At 43.5% G+C, this 25585-nt stretch overlaps 1 protein-coding gene across 1 annotated transcript in view; it reads right to left on the minus strand.

Annotated features, from left to right (window-relative positions):
- KDM4B (lysine demethylase 4B) overlaps positions 1-25585 on the minus strand; it is a 731006-nt gene that overhangs the window by 379780 nt on the left and 325641 nt on the right. The window contains exons 12-13 of the mRNA XM_068233805.1: positions 10871-11049; positions 10572-10758 (exon numbers count right to left, since the gene is read on the minus strand). Of these exons, the coding sequence (XP_068089906.1) occupies positions 10572-10758; positions 10871-11049 (366 nt within the window). The remainder of the gene's footprint in view (positions 1-10571; positions 10759-10870; positions 11050-25585) is intronic.

The raw sequence follows: 25585 nt of genomic DNA on the forward strand, positions 1-25585 counted from the left end.
GCTGACTCCTGTCTCCTGTGTGTGGCTGACTCCTGTCTCCTGTGTGTGGCTGACTCCTGTCTCCTGTGTGTGGCTGACTCCTGTCTCCTGTGTGTGGCTGACTCCTGTCTCCTGTGTGTGGCTGACTCCTGTCTCCTGTGTGTGGCTGACTCCTGTCTCCTGTGTGTGGCTGTCTCCTGTGTGTGTCTCCTGTGGCTCTTCTCTTGTCTCCTGTGTGTATCTCCTGTCTCCTGTGTGTATCTCCTGTCTCCTGTGTGTATCTCCTGTCTCCTGTGTGTATCTCCTGTCTCCTGTGTGTATCTCCTGTCTCCTGTGTGTGGCTCCTGTCTCCTGTGTGTGGCTCCTGTCTCCTGTGTGTGGCTGGCTCCCGTGTGTGGCTGGCTCCTGTCTGTCTGTGTCCCTGTCCTTGTGATTACTGCTTTTCATAAGAAGGGTCAATTGCTGCATTTTATATATCAGGGTCGTTTCTGCATTTCATTTTTAGACCTTTTAATGTACGAGGAGTTTTTTTTTTTAAACTTAACTTCCCTGTCGGTCAATTGATTTGCGGCCACGGGTGTTTTTTTCTCACCTATTTTTTTTTCATGGAGCTTACCGCTCCAACAGTATGATATCCCAATCCAGTATAAACTAGGAACAGGTATAAACCTCAGGTACAGATACTTTCTGACTCTGTTAATATAATAATTGTAAATCCTGAGGTATTATATATCTTCTGAGCTGTCCCTGCAATAAAATATAGGTCAAACTGGTAATCAACTTAGGAAGAGAGTCCAGCAACACCTATCAAACATTTTGTTAGCAAACAGGGCCCATCAAAACCATAAGAAATTGAGTGTTGACTCCCACTTTTTACTGTACCATCAGGGGAAAACAGAAGGTTTAAACGTAGTGGCCTTGGAACGAATAACAACTGGTCCCAGAGGTGGTGATGTGCCCAAACATTTGTTACAAAATGAATTGAGATGGATCTACCAAATGGGGAGTCGAGCTCCCAGGGGTTTGAATGAGGAGCTCTCCTTGAAATCATTTCTGGGATAAGTAAGTATCACATATAAGTTTTTGCTAACAGAAAGCTCTTATTCACATTTTTTTCACCTTTTCACCATTACACTGTTGCACATGATAGGAGAGGGCATGGAGGTAAGCATGCCCATTTCACTTTTGTTTTGGTGGGCTGGTGCTCTGCGAAGGTGAGCGCAGACCATGACCTTGTGTGTTGTCTTCACTTGAGGGTTTATTTTGGTTCACATTAGAATGGTGGGCGTGGTTCTTGGTAAGTGAACAGTAGTCCCCTTATCACATTTTTGGTGACCTTTTGGATCGCATTTGTGATAACCCTTGGATCATATAGACTATACTTGATATATAAATTTTCTTTTTTTCTTCATTAATAATTAGTGTGCTGCAATATCATGAATCTGCTTCTTTATTAATACCCACCATGGATTGGGTAGCGATCTCCTGAATCATATGACTACTAGGAAGATACTATACAGGATCTTCTCAAAAAATTAGCATATTGTGATAAAGTTCATTATTTTCGGTAATGTACTGATAAACATTAGACTTTCATATATTTTAGATTCAAATACACACAACTGAAGTAGTTCAAGCCTTTTATTGTATTAATATTGATGATTTTGGCATACAGCTCATGAAAACCCAAATTTCCTATCTCAAAAAATTAGCATATTTCATCCGACCAATAAAAGAAAAGTGTTTTTAAAACAAAAAAAAGGTCAACTTTCAAATAATTATGTTCAATTATGCACTCAATACTTGGTCGGGAATCTTTTTGCAGAAATTATTGCTTCATTGTGGCGTGGCATGGAGGCAATCAGCCCGTGGCACTGCTCAGGTGTTATGGAGGCCCAGGATGCTTCGATAGCGGCCTTAAGCTCATCCAGCGTGTTCGGTCTTGTGTCTCTCAACTTTCTCTTCACAATATCCCACAGATTCTCTATGGGGTTCAGGTCAGAAGAGTTGGCAGGCCAATTGAGCACAGTAATACCATGGTCAGTAAACCATTTACCAGTGGTTTTTGGCACTGTGAGCAGGTGCCAGGTCGTGCTGAAAAATGAAATCTTCATCTCCATAAAGCTTTTTCAGGATTTCTTTTTTTTCTTGATTTCAATCCAGTACAAACCAGCAAGTCTCCATCAAAATGCCGATGGACTTTCCCGCTGAAACAAGCCCAAGTAACAAGTGGGGATTGCTTCAGTCATGGTCTTGTTGACTATTCCTTCTCCAATCCCCCGAAGGGGTAGGTGAAACGCCTTTGCGGTCTCGGCAATACCGATTACCGAAGAAATCACGAATGCATCCTATTGACAAATCACAAAATGCCCTCAGTCACTCAAAAGTTAAATCCCAACACAGAACAGAGGTAAAATTAGCAAGCTGGTGCCAAAGGATTGTTTCAGGTTTCCCAGTACCCCCTGCCAGGTTAAGTAGTCATCCATCTCAGATTAAGGTTGACAGAAATCATAAAAAGTACAGTTTCACAGACAGTCTCCAAAACGCTAGGGGTTTTCACACCTCTAAACCTGGTCAGAAGCTTGAAAGGAAAGGGCCACATTTATTTCTCTTCACACAGCATTTATAATTCATATTTTTCATATTTCATGGGATTTCTAGCCTTGTTGAAAAACACTAGAGCAGGGGTCCCCATCCCCCGGGCCGTGGCCCACTCCCGGGCCGCAGGCTGTTCTGCGCCGGGCAGTGTCCTGACTGCACAGAATGAGATGCTCGATTTAGCGTCACTGCACTAAGATGCTGATGAGAAGCAGAGCTGTCTACAGATTCTTACTGCTGCCACCAGGTGTCTGTAATTTTTAAAGCAGCATGCTTTTTGTCTGTACAAACACCGGGTGGCAGCAGTGACGATGGCTCTGGTCTCTTGCCAGCCGAAGAGTTGCAGCTCTCTGCATGGAGCTGAGGTAAGCAGCTGATGCTAGAAGTTAGTGTAGGGAGTATGGAAGGCTTAGTGAGAGTGGGGAGAGGAGAAAAGGGTAAAACTGACTGACTGAGGGGAGGCAGATGAGGGCAGGAAAGGCTGGAGGGGACTGTCTGCACCAGTAGATCAGGAAACCCACTACCTGTCACACCATGTGCATCTTGTGCTGAATGGAGTACACTGCTCCATACTCAAATAGTAAACTATGGTGGGTAATGCAGCAGCACTGCGCTAGTCAACCAAACAAAACAAATAAAAACTGCTAAAAGTAATCAGGTTGGTGGTCAGGGACCAGTGCTGCCAGGACTTCTTTAGGTCTGACAATGTCCATAGGAAAAAACAAACACACACACTTTTCTCCCCCGAACCCCACCACAACCACCACCGGTCCTTGCCAAAACTGCCTGATGTGGACACAGCCCTTGAGCCAAAAAAAGGTTGGGGCCCACTGCACTAGAGGAACAATCTTTTCAGAAGTTGTTGAGACTATTCTGACACATGTTCTGGAAAACTCCCACCAAATGAGATTCCCATCCTCAGATCTAAAGCCTCATCTACACGCAGCGATGTTACTTATCAATCGAGCCGCTGATGCGGCTCGATTGATAAGATCCGATAAGTCGGATCTTGCCACCGCCGATTCCCTGCTCATTCCCCACGAGGGGACAATGGCAGGGAATCGAGCGGAAGATAAGCGGCGCCGGGTGGGGACGAGGGCGGATCGAATCTGACGCACACGCGGCGAGTACGCGCGGGGATGCGGAAGAGGCGAACCGGCGGCGAATCGAGCCGCCGGATCGCAGCGTGTAGATGAGGCTTAAAGGTTCTCAGGCATACTTTATTGTTTTCGAGTCATATTTCTTATCTGCGGATTTGTAACATTTTACTAAATGTGGATATGCCCTATGGGAACAGAGAAACTGGCACAGCAGGATTTCTGCCAGATTTTCTCTCTCTTGGTCAAGCCCTGCCCCTGGTACAGTGGCACAAGGCTGGACTTTTTGCTTGTCATAGCCACTCCCAGCTGGAGAAGTGAGTAAAATTCAGGAACACACTTGGTCCAGGGTCCTTCATTCATCAGTTGTCGAATTTCCATCAATTGATAGGCAAGGAGGACACTGGCCAAAACACAATACTTTGAATTATTTCAGCACAAAGACTATCGCTTATTGGACTAGGTTTTTTGAACTTTCAGGTATTCAACCTCATTTCTCACCCCTTATTCCTTCTATCCATCCGATCTGTTCCGCTGTCAGATATATTTACTTTCAAGTTACAATGTATGCTTTTTTTGTGTATAGTTGTGTAATAAACCATCAATTTCATCATCCTCAAAAAGAAAAAATCAATAACTTTATTTTACAGATTGTACATACCATCGAGAGTGCATCATGTACACCAACCAATCTTAAACATTTACTGTACTCACACAACGCTGCACTGATTGGCCGCCCAGAAACAGATCGCAGGTGCTGACAAAGTGGAACCCGTGCTCAGGTCTTGATTATCACCAGGGAAGTTAAATGATTACTGTGCTCACAGTGGCTTTGCCTCCAGAAGTCTCGAATGGATAAGACCTGTATGGCAACTGTGGCATAGTACGATGGGGAAGGCGGGTGTATGTCACAATGTATTGCAAAATATTTCCCCTGTGAGACTATAGAAGTAATGTTGGATTATTCCATCCTCTCCCACGGTTCTTACAGGACCACAGTATGCAGCATGCCCGACATGTTGCTACCAGCAGATCTAGGTCACCCAAAGCAGGGGTCCCCAACACTCGGTCCATGGCATGCGTTTCCCCGGTCTGTAGGATTGGCCTCCTTCTCAGGGCTGTTTGGGTAAGTGGTGGAGAAAAAAAAAACAGGCTATGCAGAGCGCACAGTGAAAGAGTGACACAACTCACCACTCCAGGGTCCATGAGGATGCACGCGACCCATATTTCTCCTCACAAGAATCACGTGATAGGAGGTGCAGCACCATAGAGACAGAACGCTTTGGAAGAAGATGGGTCACCTGTGTCTATGCAGAATAATTAACAGGTCAATTTTCACGTCGCTACATGGGACTGGGGGAATCCTCTGTGGCTACCTAAGCTAGGGGTGTTATCTGGCTACCTACAAGGGTTTGCTGATAAGTTCCTGACTTTGTCCTCTTCCAAGTGAAACACAAAAATGAGTGTGGGAGCATTTGACAGCCTAATATCTTAGTATGTAACTGTGCAAAGATCAGGTGTTTGCGATTCCTAAAACGTTTTTTTTTTTGTGAGAAGCTGTGCTGGCAGACGCATAAGCAGGTTTAACATTGCTGGAGTTATGGGCCATCATGAAGTTTTTGTTACTGCAGGTAAAGTCAGTTAAGGACACTCACAATGATATGTCAAATGTAATTTTGCCTACTTAAACAAATTATTTGCGATTATTCAGCTTTAAGTAAGCAACTGTGCTTTCCCATGATGTATCACTCCCAAATCATCTGTTTATGACCCCAAAAGAAAGGGACACATCCAGAACTACTGGTGTATAATGAATCTATAGCTAATACATTTTACAGAGCCACATCAATCCATCAGGCACCCAGCCTGTTTCAGACTTTCTTTTCCTCATCAAGCATATCAATTCATGGTCTCTTTTTGACTTTTGCTGTGCAGTTCGGGATTGCCTTCAGGGCATCACAACCAGCCCTGCTGTATGTGGCCCAAGGTGTCTAGGCCCAGGCCAGCACAGAAGCCCTCTGGGCTTTGCAAGGCACTGTGCTGCTGCTTCACTTGTTTGTGCAGCCACGCCCTCTGTCTTTACTGGATGTGTGAAGACGCACAGCCACTTAAAGGAGTTCTGTGGGGGGTTGCGGAGGAGAAAAACAGACACTTACCTTGGGCTTCTATCAGCCCCGTGCAGCGGTAATGTCCCACGCCGTCCTCCTCCCATCTGCCGTTCTCCGCCGCCGACCCCGGTCTAAGCGGCATGGGATCCAACTGCGGCTGCGCTACAGTGGCCGCGCACTCGCTCGCTTCCGCCTGCGTCATCGGAAGCTTACTGCGCAAGCGCAGTACAAGAAACTGTTGTACTGCGCCTGCGCAGTAAGCCTCAGATGACGCGAGCGGAGGCGCGGCAACGCGCATTATTCGTCTGTGTGACAGACGAATAATAGCCCGGTGCCGGCTGCGGGGAACGGCGGATGGGAGCAGGACAGCGTGGGACATTACCGCTGCAGGGGGCTGATAAAAGCCCCAGGTAAGTGGCAGTTTTTCTCCTCAGAAACCCCCACAGAACCCCTTTAAAGCGGACCTGAACTCAGAACGCCCTCTACCCTCTAAAAGATACACAACCGCATAATAACCTTTAAACAAAAAAAAAACATTTGTTACAGCTGATACAAATCCTAAAATAAACCTGCACGGTTTCCACTCCCTGACTCATGGAAACAGACATATTGTTAACATTCGGTGCTTTCATACGAGCTTATCTGCCATCTCTGCCGTGGCAGTCATGTGACACATGGAAGAGATCAAATTACAACTTGTGATTAGGCACAAATGAGGGGAAATAAAAAAGGCTCAACTCTCTAAATACATACAGGGTGCATTTCTCTATGTATTCCTTCTGTCCCGTGCAAGAGTTCAGGTGTACTTAAAACTTCCTGCTGCATTGCAGCAAACTACAAAATATCAGATCCACGGGGCTGGCTTTCAGACTGGAGAGCATAAGGACTGGCAGGGACAGGAGTCGTGTTTTAAGTAGATGTGTGAGGTCTGGGCTGTGATAAAGATAGGTATCGTGAATTTTCCATATCTGGCCAGAAAAACAAGAACATTAAACTGGACCACGATATGTCGCTGCCTGCCACCAACCAAGAGGTACATGATACCCTATGGACTGTATACATCTTATACCATTACCCACCCCTATGGACTATATACCCCTTATTCAGTCACCTATACTCTCTCCATGCATATAATCTCACAACCACCTGCTCCCATGCTAACACTCATTTTTTTGCTTTAGCAATGCTAAATGTATTTGATCGTGCTAATAAAGCTTTTTTGGATTTGGATAATCTGTCTCTGCCTGCCGTGCGAGTTTTTTTTTAATTTTCTCACCACTCCTCCTCTCTACATCATTCACCTTTGTTCCCCCCTCCCCTGGTACTGGGTGTCTGTGTATTCTTGTCAAATAGGACAGCTAAATAAAAGAGTACAATCCTAGTGTCAAATAGCTTCTTTCCTCTTTCTGTTTTTCTCCCCTCTCTCTTTATTGTCTCTCCCCTTTTCACTACTCTGTTGCGCTCTACTTTTGTTTCTCTTTGCCCCAAACACACAAACAATCTTAACCTCACAATTTAATCACCCTAATCTTGTGGTTAACAACCCTAACCTAAATCTGATCATACGAGCATCGATTTTTATGGATGGTTGTGCGCTTTTGGAGTTCTAGGAACTGGAAAGTCATACCAGTAATTACTAGATTGGTTCGTCAGAAGAGGTAAGGCAAAAACTACCTTCTCCTCTTTCAACGGTTTTTAATTATTTTGTATATGCCAGGCACCTCCAAAAGTGCTTTTTGTAAAGTTATATTGGGGGAATATGGCTCCCTATACTGGCATGGGGGGCTTGGGGGTGTCACCTGGCTACCTACACTTAGGGGGAAGGGTCATCTGGCTAACCATACTGAGGGGGTCATATGACTACCTACTGGGGGGGGGGGGGGGGGTGGGGACGGTGGAAGTTTTTCTGGCTATTTACACTGGGAGGACATCTTGTTACCTACACTGAGACATCATCTGGATACCTACAGTATACTGATAGGGCATCTAGCTACTGGGGGCACACACTTGGCTATCTATATGGGGGATGCCCTCTCTGACTACCTCTCCTGGGGGGACCTCTGGCCACCTATACTGTGGACCGCATCTGGCTAATACTGGGGTGCACCTCTGGTGCACAGGAAAGTTGTCAGTGGGATAAAAAAGATTGGGGACCACTTTCCTAAAGCACACAAACCATAGCTGCAGCAAGCTCCATTTGGTTGTTCTAAAGAGTTGCGTACTGCACGTGTCTATCTTTGATATGTGCAGTACACACCTCTGCAGAGCGGCTGAATGGTGCCAATTGTGGCTTATGTGGTGAGTGTGCTGTGTTTGGCAAGGGCTGATCCTAAAAATACACAAATAGGGAAAATGAGAAATATATGGGTGGCTTACCAAACATATGGTGGCTTGAAGAGCCACCCACTTGTTTCTCATTTTCTCTATTTGTGTCTCCCTAGGATCGGAAGTTGCAGTCCTGCAGCACTAATAAGTTTATTATCTTATCTGAAACACTTAAGGTGCCCATACACTCGTCAGATTGGCAGCAGATAGATAAGAAATGCATCTGATGATCTATCTGATGCGTTTTTAGAACATTTTTTACCAGGATAGAATTCCAATAGATTTCAGTTTGAAATCTATTGAAATTCGATCTGATGGCATTTTTTTGCCATCAGATTTCCATTAAGGCCAATGCAAACTGATAAGCAATCTCATCAGATCGACCTAAATTTTCCACCCTGCAAGTTCGATGGAAATCCATCGAAATCGATCGAAATCGGCCGTCGATCGGTCGATTGGCCAACCGATTTGCAATCGATTGATCGATCGATCGGTCGGCCAGAAAATCGGCTGAGTGTATGGGCTGCTTAACTCTTCCTTTTTTATGATCTCTGACCCCCTTGATGGCTATTTCAGCAAATTTTTACATGCTGCAGCATTCATCCTTTCTGGGATAAAGTCATGTTACACTTCTTTTGAATATATGCTGCTATCGTAATTGCTGAACCCTGTGTACCTTGTCTTGTTTCAGTATCTCCCTCTCATAATGGTATCATCCTGAATCGAAACTTACTTTGTACTTTTTTCCTTATATTTAACTGCAATTGATGAATGCATATGCATTTACTTGACAAGCTTATTCACATATGGACTGTCTGTATTGTAGCAAATGAATATGAAATTATCTGACATAAAATGGATTACCAATTAGCAAAGTATTTACATCCCCATTCAGTTTTTCTTGTTTTAAATATGTTTGGGATATGGGAACAATAAAAATAAACTTTTTGACAGCTTGACAGAATCTTGCATTTTCAACTAGTACAGTTTGCTCGCTTGTTTGTTTGTGTTTATATTGAGAGCTGTGGGAGACGTTGGAATGATCCAGCATTACTTCCACAGCCTCTCCAGTGCATAAACTTAATTAAAATGATGCCTGGCAAATTCTATCTTTCAATAAGAATTTTATTTACAAAATATCCTTTTCAATGTGCTGGGGAAAATGGTCCTAAAGCCAACAATAGCTACACATGTTTACAGTCAAATTAATATATTGCATCTAAAATATAAACTAATGTACTTTAAAGGGATCTAAGCAGCTCCTGGCTTCAAATAGCTGCAAGGGCTGCCATTGTTCAGAAGCTACACCCCCTGCCATTTTACCCCTGGAATTATCCAGACTAGGTGTGAAATTCTTCAACTGTAACTGATGTTTTCTGTTTGAAGTACAATGGGGGTTTGTTTGTGGTCAATTAAGTCTAACATGGTGATTTCTTATCTGCCTTCCACCATCTCCTGCTCAGAGGCCCCAGGTCCTTTACAGATAGACAAAGTGGCTATTTTAACCCGTAGATGTAAAAAAATGAGGTAAAACGAAAGGTTTTTTTTAATAATAAACCACATTTTTAGAATGCATTTTTTATTTGCTATAGAGCTGCCCTGGGTGTTAAAAATGATGCTCGGTTCACTTAAGGCTACTTGCAGACCAAGACGTTGCATTAAGTGCCACGTTAAGGTCGCATAACGTGCACTTAACGCATCGTATGGTGCTGCAAGAGAGGACAGTAGAGTGAGCCGTGTTAGGCGGCTCTATCCCTATAAGGTCTCCCAGAGTGGCGCTGATTGGCCGGCGGGACCACGTGATGCGGAGCGAGACACTCCGCATCACGTGGTCCCGCCGGCCAATCAGCGGCCGCCAGTGCAGTAAATATTAAGTAGCCATGTGCGCGGCTACTGTAGCTGGCTCTCCCCGCCCCCCACTGCGCATGTGCAAACAGTCTAACGCGGCTATAGCCGCTCTAACGCCGTAGCATGCTGCACTTTCCCGACAACGTGCAGCGTTACATGTAACGCAACGTGGGCTGTGTGAACAGCCCACTTGTGTTACATTGCTGTGCGTTGGGGGAGCCTTACAGGCGCACTTACGTGCGCCTGTAACGTCCCTGTGTGGAAGCAGCCTTAACTTATATTAAAATTATGTATAAACGCAGGTTAGCTCAGCTGGATGTTACACTAATTTAATTCTTATAACAAGTATTTTATTTTGTCTATTATCTGACAAATAGAACAGTTTGTCATAGATACAGTATCTTATTTTGTCTTTTTTATCTGTCAAATCATGCACTATTCATTTTATTTTGCATTTTAAATTAGAATTTTAATACATCAAGTGTTGGGAGTCACAGTCCACCCTATGAAATTGCCCACCTGTAACTTTTCTCCTTACATTAAAGCGAATGCTCATAAGAAAAATAATTGTCATGGCTATTTTAGCAAGCAAGATGACTAAAACTGAGAAACTTACTTGCATGAACTTGTAAACAGCATTTAGCACAGGACAACAGAGGACTAGTACTATCCTCTCCAATGTAAGAGTTGACTGGCACTGGATCCACACTGCTTTCACTGGGTGTAAAACACATTTCCGGGATGTTTGGCTTAGTTGTTTGCCCTTGTTTCGAACTTGCCAAATCAGATAAATGAGACACCCCCTGCAGGAAATTGATACCAGCATCAGACCCAGAAAACACACAAACAGCATAAAAAGTCAAAATTAAAATTACATGGATGAAAACATATATTACAAACAATATTCCCCATTACCTGAGGGAAAGGAAAAAAGAGAGAGCACACTGCACAGTACGGTTCTCTGAGGGCAGCTACTGAGTTGAACTTTCTTTCTGCCAAAAAGTTTAGAGGCTTGTTTTTCCACAAATGAGAAAGAAGATTAGGAAGGGTTTCTGGATCTCCAGTCTCCTCTTCACCAGAGAAAGGTATGGAATCTGGTGAAAGAAAAATAACAGGGTCTTATTAGTGGCTTAGTAAAATGTGAAATTTCATGACCACCACTCAGCGATTTGATTTGAATTAAATTGCAAATTTTAGAGCTATAATAGCTTCAGAAAGTAGCAAGCACTTTTTTATGTTGCAGTCTGATGCTATACTGGTCTGATTTTTCTCCCCCTTCATTTATAAGGATAATCAATGAGATGCAAATAATTCCAAGTTGAGCAGGACTTTGTAAATTTTGTATGCAACTTTATGCAGCATCAATGTTTAATTTTTTTTGGTCTATTAACAAGATATATATATATATATATATATATATATATATATATATATATATATATATATATATATATACAGAATTTGCATAATCCAGAATTATTTTCATCTCATTTATCATCCCTATTTATTTATCTACACTCAATACCCAGCAATTACATAAGAAAAAAAAAACTTGGTACAATTATTAACAAAATAAAAAATAAGACATTTACTTTTTCCAACAACACCACCACAACATTTGTACAACACTTGAAATTTAACTTATGTGCCTTTCATTTCTCTCAATCAAATTTCAACACATTGATTGGAGTTCAATTGTGGTACATTAAGTTGAATAAAAAAAGATTTGGAAAAGCACACTCCTTTTCATAAAAGGCCTCATAGCGGACAATGCAACACAGTAACATTTGACTTCATAAACAAGGTTGTGAACAAGAAGACAACTAAAACTATGAGTTTTAAAAAGGCTAACTTTAAGAAGCTCAGGGACTTGCTAAGGCCCAGTGCAAACCAAAAACCTCTAGCAGATCTGCAAAACGCTAGAGGTTTTTGAAGCAGATTTCAGAGCATGTTTAGAGACGTTTTCTAAACATGCCTAGCGTTTTTTCAAGCGGTTTTGTGTAGCAGATATCAGATATTGTTACAGTAAAGCTGTTACTGAACAGCTTCTGTAACAAAAACGCCTGGAAAACCGCTCTGATCTAGCATTTTTCAGAGCGGTTTTACACTTTCCTATACTTTAACATTGAGGCAGAACCGCCTCAGAAATCTAAAAAATGCTGCAGCCTCCGAGTTTGCGTTTGTGGAAAAAAAACGAGCCGCTCTGGTGTGCACCATCCTATTCACTTTCATTAGCCAAGCGGTTTTCCCCCTGCAAGCACTTTAAAAAACGCTTCAGAACCACTCTGGTGTGCACCAGCCCTAAGACTGATAGGCTGGGATAGTAAATCACAGGGCAAGGCAAACTTTCGAACAGATTTTTAATGACTATTGCATAATGTACATACCTTATGGAAATAAAAATTCTAGATAAAAAAAGGCCAGTATGGATAAATAATACTATTTTAGACATTAAAAGTTGAAGGAATGCATTTAGTGCCCTAAAGAATGAGGGGACTGCATCTGCTGAAAAGAATTATAGGGAATGTAACAAAAAATGCAAAAAGTAATCAGACTTGTGAAACTGGAAACGGAAAAAAGTGGCTAGCGATATAAAGTAAAATCCCAAAAAGTTTTACAAATATATAAACCCTAAACCCTGGAAACTTTATTGTGGAGGACCGAGCAAAGGCGGAACGTTTAAAATGTCGGAAGTCGAGCTGAGCGGACGCATGTGAGAGAGCTCCGTCCGTGAACACCACTATACAGCCTCCTAAAGAATCGCCGCAGGCGAGATCTTACCTTTAGCTGCTCACGACAAGGTCCGAAGATGTCTGGAGGAAACCTTGCTGTCACGACGAGGCACTCTGCCGCCGAAAAACTAAAGAGATTCGCCCGAACAGATCCCCAAGATGGCGCCCAGTCGGGCCTCAAGACCACGAGTCCGATGAAAAAGACCAGGTATCGAATCCCCCCACTATACCCGACACTCCAAGCCCACCTAGACTCGAAAACAAGCAAACGTGAAGGGTTAGAAACCGAGATACTAACAAGATGGGGAGAAATCCTCAGACTCTGTGATGTCCGAACCTGAACAAGTGGTGCCGGAGCAGATCGGGTCTGAGGCCTTGCCCAAGATGGCGGCAGACTGGGATGCGCCGACTGGCTCTGAGGCTGGAGACATGCAACCCGCAGAGATAGAAGAAGAATCCTCCGAACAGACCCTGAAACAAGTTGCGGAGCAGGTAATGTGGGGCTATTTATTTTTAAAAACTGAACTGTCTGGCAGGACCAGTTAAGGTTGAGGAAGTTGAGGAAATTAAGGTTGATATGAGTCTCATTAGACAAAATCTTCAAAACATGCGCACCAGAGTTACTGAGATGGAGCGCAGAATTTCTGATATCAAGGATACTTTAAACCCATTGCCTGCTAAACATAATTTGCTCACCAAGAAAGTCGATTTCCGGTGCCTGGATGGAAGGAAGCTGAAGCTAGAGCTCCGCTAGCCGTGCCTCCCTCCAACGATCCGCAGCTCACCCAAAGCGCCCCAGCTTGCCGCCAACAGCTTCTGGAAGCACCTCAGACCCACCGGAGACCATTCGCCTGCCTCATGGACCGCTACCTTACGCGGTCCACAACAAAACAGAGTCCCAGCACAGAGGAAGCCGCTCCCAATATGGCCGCAGTCCCTCCTCCGAAGCCTATACAGCCGCAGTCTCCCTCACGAGATCCTGAGCCCCCACACTCGCCAGACAGAGAATCTGAGCGCTACACTCCACCACTAGACCCAGGTGAGAGGGGAAAGGGTGGCATAGACTATCAGTTGCTGGCAGCAGTGGTGGTGGAAAAACTCGCACCAGAACTCCAAACAGTGATTCAGGCCACCATAGACCAGTTACTTAAGGACAAGACAAGACAAGACAAATAACATTTATATTGCGCTTTTCTCCTTGCGGACTCAAAGCGCCAGAGCAGAGCAGCAGCCACTAGGGCGCGCTCTATTGGCAGTAGCAGTGTAAGGGAGACTTGCCAAAGGTCTCCTACTGAATTAGTGCTGGCTTACTGAACAGGCAGAGCCGAGATTCGAACCCTGGTCTCCTGTGTCAGAGGCAGAGCCCTTAACCATTACACCATCAGCCAACAGGAAGTACAACCCAAAGTGCAGGCCCACGATCAACGTTTAGATCATGCTGAGGCTCGCATCCAGAAATTATAGAAGGATAGACTTAAAGAAGAAAAGGGGGACAAGCAGCTGAGAGCTGAACTAACAGATACAGGAAAAGCTTCAGGACCTGGAGAACCGGTCAAGACGCAAAAAATCTAAGGGTGGTGGGACTCGCTGAGGTCATGACAGCACAGGCCCTGTGAGATTTTTGTGCTTCTACCCTGCCCAAAATGTTAGGTTTCAAAAGAGGCTGCAAAGTGGAACGCGCCCACAGGGTGGGACCCCCACGACCTCCCTCTGACAAACGACCTCCACGCTTGGTTTTAGCCAGATATCTAGATTTTGCAGAAAACAATGAACTGCTGCGGGCATACAGGGAGTTAGATCACGCACTAGAACATCAGAATACACAGATCCGTATCTTCAATGATTACTTGTCTGAAGTTTCTAAGAGGTGTCAGGCTTTTAATCCAGCATGTGCATTATGCATCGAAAAGAAATGGAAATTTGCACTACATTATCCCGCTATTCTGAGAGTAACGGATGACGCAAATGAAACGCATGTATTCCATTCAGTTGCTGAAGCACTTAAGTTTCTACGGATGAAAAATACTAATCCAGACTGAAATCAAGATTGTCTTCCTGCACAAATTTACTTGACAGGCGGGGGGCGCTGCCATGCTGAAATTTGTTCTCCCCTCCTGAGTTAATGTCATGTTGACACTTGTTTATTATGCTGGATCCACACGCTGCGTTCCCGCACTCCATGCGCCGCTCGACTTGCGTCGATACGCGTCGACTCGATTATTTCCGACATGTCCCATTCGCGTTGCGATGGATCGTTAGGTCGATTTGGCATACTTTACATGTAAATCAACCTAACAATCATCGAAATGCGCTCGGAAATAATCGAGCGGCCGGAAGCCGAGCGGTGCATCAAGTGCGGGAACGCACCGTGTGTATCCAGCATTACACAGTTCAAGGTTTCTCGATTAAGTGTTAAGACTGTTGGAAGGGTGAACACTTTGCGATGATCTCCAATTAAGGATCTACCATGGAGCTACCTTGTGAGTCCAGGGTAGAAGCGGAGTCACGTAACTATGTTCTTTGTTACTTGTGGTTTTTTTTTCTGGTGTTTTTTTTTCTCTTTTGGCATGGACATTACAACTTATGGTGAAACCTAGGAGCAGTCCAGTTCCAGTTCCTGAACTTCTGCCAATAAGGGGGGTGTTAGGGAGGGAAATTTTGGGAGGGTTCTGTCATCTCGAGAAGGGAAAAATCTCTATTTTATATGTGATATGTATACTGCCAGCTATCCTGACCCATGGCACACTATCTCTATGACGTTAAAAGTAACATCTTGGAATGTTAAAGGGCTGCGTTCCCCAGGGAAACGCTCAATAGTACTCCGACATCTTAAAAAGGTAAAATCAGATATAGCATTACTCCAGGAGTGTTGCTTGACTCAGGTTTATTTTAAATATATGAACAAATCTTGGGTGGGACAGGTTTTTGAGTCTTCAGCCCAGGGGCATAAAGCAGGAGTATTAATCTTACTGCATAAATCACTACAAGGTCAGGTTCTGGCGCACAAAAGTGATGACAAGGGACGGTGGATATGGCTCAGGTTACGCTTGGCAGGTGAGAAATTGATTCTCTTTAATGTATATGCTCCTAATTAAGAAGATAAGTCTTTTTATGATGAGATCAGTAGGGAGATACTAATGCTGGGGGGTGTTAAAATAATACAAGAAGGAGACTTCAATGCCATCATGACATTTGAAGACAGATCCAAAGGAACGCTAGCTAGTAAACTCACAACTACTAAATGCCAAATTTTGAACGATTATATTGCAGTGGTGTGAAAAACTATTTGCCCCCTTCCTGATTTCTTATTCTTTTGCATGTTTGTCACACTTAAATGTTTCTGCTCATCAAAAACCGTTAAAGAGAACCCGAGGTGGGTTTGAAGAATATTATCTGCATACAGAGGCTGGATCTGCCTATACAGACCAGCCTCTGTTGCTATCCCAAACCCCCCTAAGGTCCCCCTGCACTCTGCAATCCCTCATAAATCACAGCCACGCTGCTGACAAACAGCTCCTCAGAGCTGGCTGACAAACAGCTCCTCAGAGCTGGCTGTGTTTATCTCTATAGTGTCAGTCTGCTGCTCTCCCCGCCTCCTGCAGAATTCCAGTCCCCGCCTGCATCCCTTCCCTCCTTGCTGATTGGAGGGAAGGGACAGGGGCAGGGACCAGAGCTATGCAGGAGGTGGGGGAGCAGCTGAGACTGACACTACAGATGTAAACACAGCCTCACAGCACGGCTGTGATTTATGAGGGATTGCAGAGTGCAGGGGGACCTTAGTGGGGTTTGGGATAGCAACAGAGGCTGGGCTGTATAGGCAGATCCAGCCTCGGTATGCAGATAACATTCTTTAAAGTGAACCGAGCACCTTTTTAGCACTCAGGACATTTCTATAGCACATGAAAAATGCATGCCACCATTCTGTTTCATTATTAAAATAAACTTTTATTTTACCTTGTATTTTACAATCAAAGTCGTTTTAATAGCCTGTTTCAGCAGCCTGACCGTCCGCAGAAATCTCAGGAAGCTAATTGTTTTATTGAGCCAATTACCCAGAAGAAAACAATCTCTTTTCAACAACAAAGGGGGTGGGTAATTAGGACTGTTAGACACACAATGGTTTGAAGAAACAGTCCTAATCACCCACCCCCTTTGTTGTTTTTGAAAAGAGTTTTTTTTCTTCTGGGTAATAAGCTCAATAAAACAATTAGCTTCCTGAGATTTCTGCGGACGGTCAGGCTGCTGAAACAGGTTATTAAAACGGCTTTGATTGTAAAATACAAGGTAAAATAAAAGTTTATTTTAATAATGAAACAGATTGTTGGCATGCATTTTTTATGTACCATAGAAATGTCCTGAGTGCTAAAAAGGTGCTCGGTTCACTTTAAACACACCTCGGGTTCTCTTTAACTATTAGTCAAAGATAACATAATTGAACACAAAATGCAGTTTTAAATGATTGTTTTTATTATTTAGTGAGAAAAAAAATTCCAAATCTACATGGCCCTGTGTGAAAAAGTGATTGCCCCCCTTGTTAAAAAATAACTTAACTGTGGTTTATCACAGCTGAGTTCAATTTCTGTAGTCACCCCCAGGCCTGATTACTGCCACACCTGTTTCAATCAAGAAATCACTTAAATAGGAGCTGACACAGAGAAGTAGACCAAAAGTACCTCAAAACCTAGACATCATGCCAAGATCCAAAGAAATTCAGGAACAAATGAGAACAAAAGTAATTGAGATCTATCAGTCTGGTAAAGGTTATAAAGCCATTTCTAAAGCTTTGGGACTCCAGCGACCCACAGTGAGAGCCATTATCCACAAATAGCAAAAACATGGAACAGTGATGAACCTTCCCAGGAGTGGCCGGCCAACCAAAATTACCCCAAGAGCACAGAGAAAACTCATCCGAGAGGCCACAAAAGACCCCAGGACAACATCTAAAGAACTGCAGGCCTCACTTGCCTCAATTAAGGTCAGTGTTCACGACTCCACCATAAGAAAGAGACTGGGCAAAAATGGCCTGGATGGCAGATATCCAAGGCGCAAACCACTTTTAAGCAAAAACAACATTAAGGCTCGTCTCAATTTTGCTAAAAAACATCTCAATGATTGCCAAGACTTTTGGGAAAATACCTTGTGGACCGGCGAGACAAAAGTTGAACTTTTTGGAAGGTGCGTGTCCCGTTAAATCTGGCGTAGAAGTAACACAACATTTCAGCAAAAGAACATCATACCAACAGTAAAATATGGTGGTGGTAGTGTGATGGTCTGGGGTTGTTTTGCTTCTTCAGGACTTGGAAGGCTTGCTGTGATAGATGGAACCATGAATTCTACTCTCTACCAAAAAATCCTGAAGGAGAATGCCCGGCCATCTGTTCGTCAACTCAAGCTGAATCGATCTTGAGTGCTGCAGCAGGACAATGACCCAAAACATACCAGCAAATAAATCTCTGAATGGCTGAAAAAAAAACAAAATGAAGACTTTGGAGTGGCCTAGGCAAAGTCCTGACCTGAATCCTATTGAGATGTTGTGGCATTACCTTAAAAAGGCGGTTCATGCTAGAAAACCCTCAAATAAAGCTGAATTACAACAATTCTGCAAAGAGGAGTGGGCCAAAATTCCTCCAGAGCGCTGTAAAAGACTTGTTGCAAGTTATCGCAAACGCTTGATTGCAGTTATTGCTGCTAAGGGTGGCCCAACCAGTTATTAGGTTCTAAGGGCAATTTCTTTTTCACACAGGGCCATGTAGGTTTGGAGTTCTTTTTCTCACTAAATAATTAAAACCATCATTTAAAACTGCATTTTGTGTTCAATTACGTTATCTTTGACTAATAGTTAATGGTTTTTGATGAGCAGAAACATTTAAGTGTGACAAACATGCAAAAGAATAAGAAATCAGGAAGGGGGCAAATAGTTTTTCACACCACTGCAGTATCCACTTCCCTATGCGATGGTTGGAGAGTTTTACACCCTGACGGCGAAGAATATACCTTTTACTCTAGCCCACATGATGTGTGGTCTCGCCTGCATTATTTCTTTCTCACCCCTTCACTGATGGCCCAGGTTACACAGATAGAGATCTTGGATCTGACCATATCAGATCATTCTCCTATACAATTGGTATTTTCTCCTACAGTCCCTAGAGGCACTGATATCATTTGGCGCTTCCCTTCATACTTCTACGGGGATGAGGGTTTTGTCCAATTATTATTGCAGTGGTGGTGGGAATACAAAGAGGATAATGCTGCGTTCACTAAAGACATATTTTTGTTTTGGGAGGCAGCAAAACCAACACTCAGAGGGAGAACGATTAGTTATTTAGCTGGGAAAAGGAAGAAGTCTCATGAGTCCTATGTCTTCCATGGGAGAATTGCGCTCTGCCCATAAAGTATTCCTCAGTAACCCCACCCCGGAATCACGCTTAACATGGATGGCACCGACTATAAGATCAGAGAGAGGTACCTAAGATCATATAGAGACCTTTATTTTTATAAATTTGGGAATACAATGGGGAATCTCCTTTCAAAAACGTCAAAGCCTCCTCACTTGAATACAGTCATCACTAGTCTTAGATCCCCTTCAGGCCAGATTCAAAATGATCCCAAATTATTTAGTAAAATTTTTTGTGATTTCTACAAGAATCTCTATAATCAGTCCCATGATCAAACCTTGAATGTTACTCCTCCTCCCTGGTTTGACTCATTATCTTTGCCAAAATTATCAGATGAGGACTTACTATTCCTGAACGCGCCCATCACCCCAGAAGAGGTTAAAGGTACAATCAAATCCCTGACAAACAAAAAGGCTCCAGGTCTAGACAGGCTCACCCCGGAATTTTACAAATTATTGAAACAGGAGCTGGCACCATATCTTGCCTCAAAGTTTAATGAGGTTTTTTGAAGGGGGGGCAGTACCCATCCTCAGCAAACATGGCCTACATTAAGCTGATCCCTAAGCAGGGTAAGGACCCTTTGGACCCGGGATCATATCGTCCCATCTCATTAATAAACCAGGATCTCAAGATTCTGTCAAAAATAATAGCGGACAGACTTGCGGAGTTACTCCCTAAGTTGATTAGTCCTAACCAGGTTGGCTTTGTGAGACATCGATCTGCCATAGCTAACATCCGCAAGGTCCTGATAGCTCAAGATCATGTTAGAGCCTACCCCAAATCATGTAAAACGTATGCTTTATTAATGATTGACGCCAAGAGAAGGCATTTGATAACATTAACTGGGGCTGGATGGAAAATATATTAGATAAGATGAATATCCAGTGGGGAGTTAGAAGATTAATTAAGACAATGCATACTAATCCGAGGGCGCGGGTCTATACCCCGGGATTTCTCTCTGAAGAATTTGTATTGGAAAAAGGTACTAGGCAAGGCTGTCCTCTATCCCCCGTTATTCAATTTAGCGCTAGAGCCATTGACACAATTGCTAGATAAAGGTGTACCGGGAATAGACATAGGGGATGCTATTATTTCTCAGGCCATGTTTGCCGACAATATCCTTTTATTTTTAAGAAACCCAGAGTCCCAGCTTGAAAAAGTTTTCGAAATTATACAGGATGTAGGAGCACTCAGTGGATTTAAGGTCAATATGGCCAGATGTGAGTTACTCTATTTGTCCCCCTGTGCGCCCAAGCACATGTTGTCCCACCTCCCTGTAAAAGTTAGCTCGGTGATCACGTATTTGGGTATAAAAATGCACAAAGATCCTAATATGTTGTATCCCTTAAATTACAACCCCTTGATTAAAGACCTAAAACGACAATTAATCAATTGGGATAATTTACCAATTAATCTTCCCGGGAAGGGCGGCCCTAATCAAATCGGTTACTTTTGGCAGATTACTGTACCCTCTTCAAACAATCCATTTGCTGCTGAAACATTCAGACATAAAATAACTAAACAGGTCCTTGAGTAGATTCCTGTGGAGGAACAAAACGTCAAGGATAGCCCTTTCCAAACTGACACTTCCTAGGGAACGGGATGGGGGGGGGGGGGGGGGGGGCAGGGGGGCAATTCGGCGCTACAATCTGGCCTGCTTAGCCAGGCATGTACGAGATTGGTTGAATAAAACCAGTAACCATTCAAATTACTCCTTGGAGGCGTCCTTCTCTGATCCATGGTCGCTGTCTGGTCTCCTTCATACCCCACAGAAGTACATGCCCCCAAAACTCAAGAATAGCAGTCAAAAGATAATGTGATGGCCTGGAGGGCTCTCAGGAAATTGTTTTCAGCCCCTCAACAAATCTCAAAATACATGCCATTTTGGGGCCTGCCAAGCTTTCCTGCTAGTTTAGTCCATGGGGGCTTTCAATTCTGGATTGATAAGGGTGTAGACTAGAGTGTCTGGGGCAGCTCTGTGACTTGTGCAGGGGAGACTCCTGACCTTTCTTGAGGTTAGGAACACATTCAATATACCTAGGGGCCATTTTCTTTATTATGGCCAACTACAATCTTTTGTACTTAGTAAAATCAAAGATATCTCGGCCATAGCAACACTTAGTCCTTTTGACAAATGTATTTCCCCTCATGTCTCTTACCTATCACTATCCGAGATTCATAGTAGACTCCAGGGGATTAACCTGGAGGTCAAAGCACAAAACAACTTTTCTAAATGGAAAAAATATATTCCAATTGATGATGTTGAGAAAAAGATATTGGAGGGGTACAGGTTGGTTCACAAAATTGTGTCAGGGGAAAATTGGAGGGAATCGCAACTCAAATTCATTCATAAGGCCAAATTTGCCTTCAATATAAAGTATCGATCCCCTCCTGCGCATTATTCCCCGAGGTGCCCCAAATGCTCATTGCAAAATGCTAAAAATTTTGTTTTAAAAAAGAAAGTCGATTTCTGGTGTCAGAAGGCGGATGACCTGGAGAATAGGTCCCACCGCAACAATATTTGGGTTGTCGGGCTCCCTGAGACGGTGGAAGGCAAGGACCCGGCAATGTTTACGGAGGAATGGCTGTGTAGAGCGTTCGGGCGAGAGAATTTCTCTAATGCCTTTGCTGTGGAAAGGGCACACAGAGTCCCTGCAACTGCTCCTGTACCCGGGGCACTCGCTAGACCATTCCTTGCTCGTCTTTTGAATTGTAAAGACCTCACCCCTCCCCCTCTGCAAGCCCTATCCCCCTGCTCATGCTTCCCCCCTCTGCTTCCTCCTCCCTCCCCCACCCTCTATCTCCTGATTCCCACCACCTCCCCTAGCAGAGCCCTACCCCCCTGCCAACACTTCTCCACTCCCCTGCTAAGCCCCCGCTTGCCTCCGGATGAGCGCCCCCTACCCTCCCGGCTACCACCCCTGCCCCCATACCATCTCACCCACATACCTTATCCCCCCCCCCCATATGCCATGGTCTTGCATAAGCCGCACTTTCCTGGCAACACAGTGCACTGTGATCTACACCAGAGCTCCTGCAATGGGAGACCCAAGCCCATAGCAGAATGACTAGTGCATTGCCCCTGTGGGACACAGTCCCAGAGTAGGTTCTAAACCATTTGCTGCCTGAAGAAAACTTGTGAGGATGCCCCCCCCCCCCCCGGAAAAACACTGATATATACCAGTTTAAGGAACAGAGAACCTTCCTGAACACTAGCCTCCCGCCGAGAAAAATCCCCTAGCCTCCCTTTCCCACCTCCTGGTATCTTGTGCTTTGCTATATTGCACCTGTCTGCCACTTACACAACTGGATAAATTTGCATTGCATCTTATTAAATGTACTATCACCATTGCTGTGTGAGCCACAAATAATTCCAGGTACAATAATTGTCATATTCTGAAAATAAAGATTATTCGGATTCTAAGAGGTTCTGAGGAGTTTAGCTATTTATCACAGCCAAATAGTGGTACAAAAGAAGCCGAAGCACTACACAGAGAACCACCTGGCATTTTGACTCATCATCTGGGCCAAGTTGAATGCTTCCTATGCGCACATATAGTGTACAGTTCCAATATTATCTAAATGCTTGCCCATGCACCATACAACCACCATCTTCTAAACATAATCAACTATTCTGACTTATCTTGTCTGTAAACTACTTCTAGTTGTGGCTAATTTTCAGACATACATGTCTTTAGGGGATATATTTAATGGCTACCCGAAGTGACTTGTAACATGATGAGATAGACGTGTATGTACAGTGCCTAGCACACAAATAACTATGCTGTGTTCCTTTTTTCCTTTCTCTGTCTGAAAGAGTTAAATATCAGGTATGTGAGTGGCTGACTCAGTCCTGACTCAGACAGGAAGTGACTACAGTGTGACCCTCACTGATAAGAAATTCCCCTTTTTATCTCTTTCTTGCTCTCAGAAGCCATTTTCTGCTAGGAAAGTGTTTTATAAATGGAATTTCTTATTGTTGGAGTTTCTTTTATCATTAAAATGTTTTAACAGTTTTACACTATGCAGGCTCCGATTATGTCTTTTTGAGGTGTGATGATCCTGTAACAAAGTGGAAACAGTGGAAGCAGCGGACAGAAATTGCTTTGTAAGGCAGGAGGTGGCCAGATGACCCCATAGGCGCTGAGGACCCATCTAACAAAAGGTTCAAACTGTAACGGTGAGTGCCCACTGCTTGGGGTGTGGTGATGGTGTTTCACTGAAGTGGAATCGTGTTTGTTACCTGCTGAAGTAATACTGTTTGGACTGACTGGCCACTGAGGCAGTTTCTTTGCAACTAGTTACATAGTTATTTAGGTTGAAAAAAAGACTTACGTTCATCGAGTTTAACCAGAGAACAAAGTGCAACACCAGCCTGCTCCCTCACATATCCATTAGTGAAGGCTGTGTTTCTGCAGGAGCATCAGTGCGCAGCTATTTTGTGAATATTGTGGATTTTATATGTGTTTTGGGCAGTGCACCACCAGTTGTAACACTGTTTTAATATCAGCGCAGTATTTCGTTTTTAATGGATTGGTATGGTGTCCTGTACTCCACTGGGTCTTCCCTGCCTTCTGGAAACGGTTTATAAAAGACAGTTACTTACCTATAACGTCTTTTCCGTTAATCCGAAGGACAACACCCTGAGAGATGAACTCAATCCACAACCACTGGACAAGACAAGCTTTAAAGTAGTGTAAACACATGAGTTAATGGAGGCAATCCGCTTACCTATGTAAGGCTACCCAATCCTCCTTTCATCAGTAAATAAAAAGATCACACAACAAAACATGCTTCAAAAATAATTATTTTAAGTGGGAGGGAAATAAGGGGTGCTGTTCTTCAGATTACCGGAAAAGACGTCATCAGTAAGTAACTATGTCTTTCCCAGGTCATCCTCGGACACCACCCTGAGAGTTATAAACAAGAACATATTTTGGAAGGAACAAAAGCTTGTAACACTTTTTCTACCAAAACATAAATCATTAGCAGAAACATTCAATTTGTAATGTCTGGCAAAGGTATTTGTGTTTGACCAGGTAGCTGCTCGGCAAATATGCTCTAAAGAGGCTCCAGCCCTCTCTGCCCAAGAAGCAGATATAGCCCTTGTGGAGTAAGCCTTGATGGTGTCCGGAATTTTCTTCCCCTGGATAGAATAAGCCATAGCAATGAGCTGTCGGATCCACCTTGCAATTGACAATTTCAAAACTTGCCAACCTCTTCTCGGTCCTGAGAAGAGTACTAGCACGGCCTCTGACTTCCTCCAAGATTTTGTTACCTCCAAATATTGCAAGACACAGCGTCTGACATTAACATAATTCCATTCTTTCTCCTTAGGATTAGTTGGATTGTTACAAAAACTGGTAAGAAAATCTGTTGTGATCTGTGAAAGTTAGAGTTTACTTTAGGAAGAAAAGAAGGATCCAGTCTCAATATGATTCTATAATCTGATATAATACAATACGGCTCATTAATGGTAAAAGTCTGAATTTTGCCTACTCATCTTGCCGTACAAATAGCTAACAAGAAGGGTGTCTTCAATGTGATAAACTTGTCAGAAAACTTTACTATTCATTCAAAAGGATCTGCGGATAGAATCCACAAAACTAGATTTAAGTCCCAAGGAGGCGATCGAGTCTTTTGCTCAGGACGGATCTTTGATATAGCTTTAAAGATCTAAACTACAAAAGCTTCCTTTGCCAATCTTAGCTGTAGGAAAACACTTAAGGCAGCTGTCTGTACTTTCAAAATATTAGCACGAAGGCCCAACTTGAAACCATCCTGCAGAAATTCTAACACTGAAGCCACCGTGCTCACCTTTTGGCATTTCATACTACACCAAGATCTATACTTTCGCCATGCTTTGGTGTAAATTCTTCTAGTCACCTGCTTTCTATTGCATAAAGTCCTTGAAAGATTATCCGAAAATCCTTTGCTCTTCAGCAAGCTCCATTCAGGTTCCATGCTGTCAAGTGTAACATCTGCAAATAAAGATGAGTTACTGGACCCTGGGTCAGCAGATCTACCCTGCAAGGAAAAATCCAAGGTGTGTCTCTCGACAGTCTCTTTAGCACAGAACACCAGGGTCTCTTTGGCCAATAGGGAACAATCAATATTGCTCTTACCTTCACCTCTATACTCTTGCTTACGATCTTCTGAATTACTGTCAGTTGAGGAAATGTATATATCAGAGGAAAATCCCATGAGATCAAGAAGGCATCTACCGCCCATGGATCGGCCAGCGGACAGAGGAAACAGAACTTCCTGCATTTAGCATTCACTCTTGTTGAGACGAGATCTATCGATGGATGACCCCATCTATCCGCAATCTCCTGAAATAATTCCTGGTTCAATTACCATTCGTCCTGAAGTAGAATGTTCTGAAAGTCAGCCAATTGGTTCAGAGAACCCTTCAAATGTATTGCCTTCAATGACAACAGATTCTGCTCTGCCCAAGTCAGAATCGTTACTGGTTGATTCCAACGAGACCGACTTCTTGTACC

Source organism: Hyperolius riggenbachi, chromosome 1 (genome assembly GCF_040937935.1).
Source record: "Hyperolius riggenbachi isolate aHypRig1 chromosome 1, aHypRig1.pri, whole genome shotgun sequence".
Taxonomy (NCBI): Eukaryota; Metazoa; Chordata; class Amphibia; order Anura; family Hyperoliidae; genus Hyperolius; species Hyperolius riggenbachi.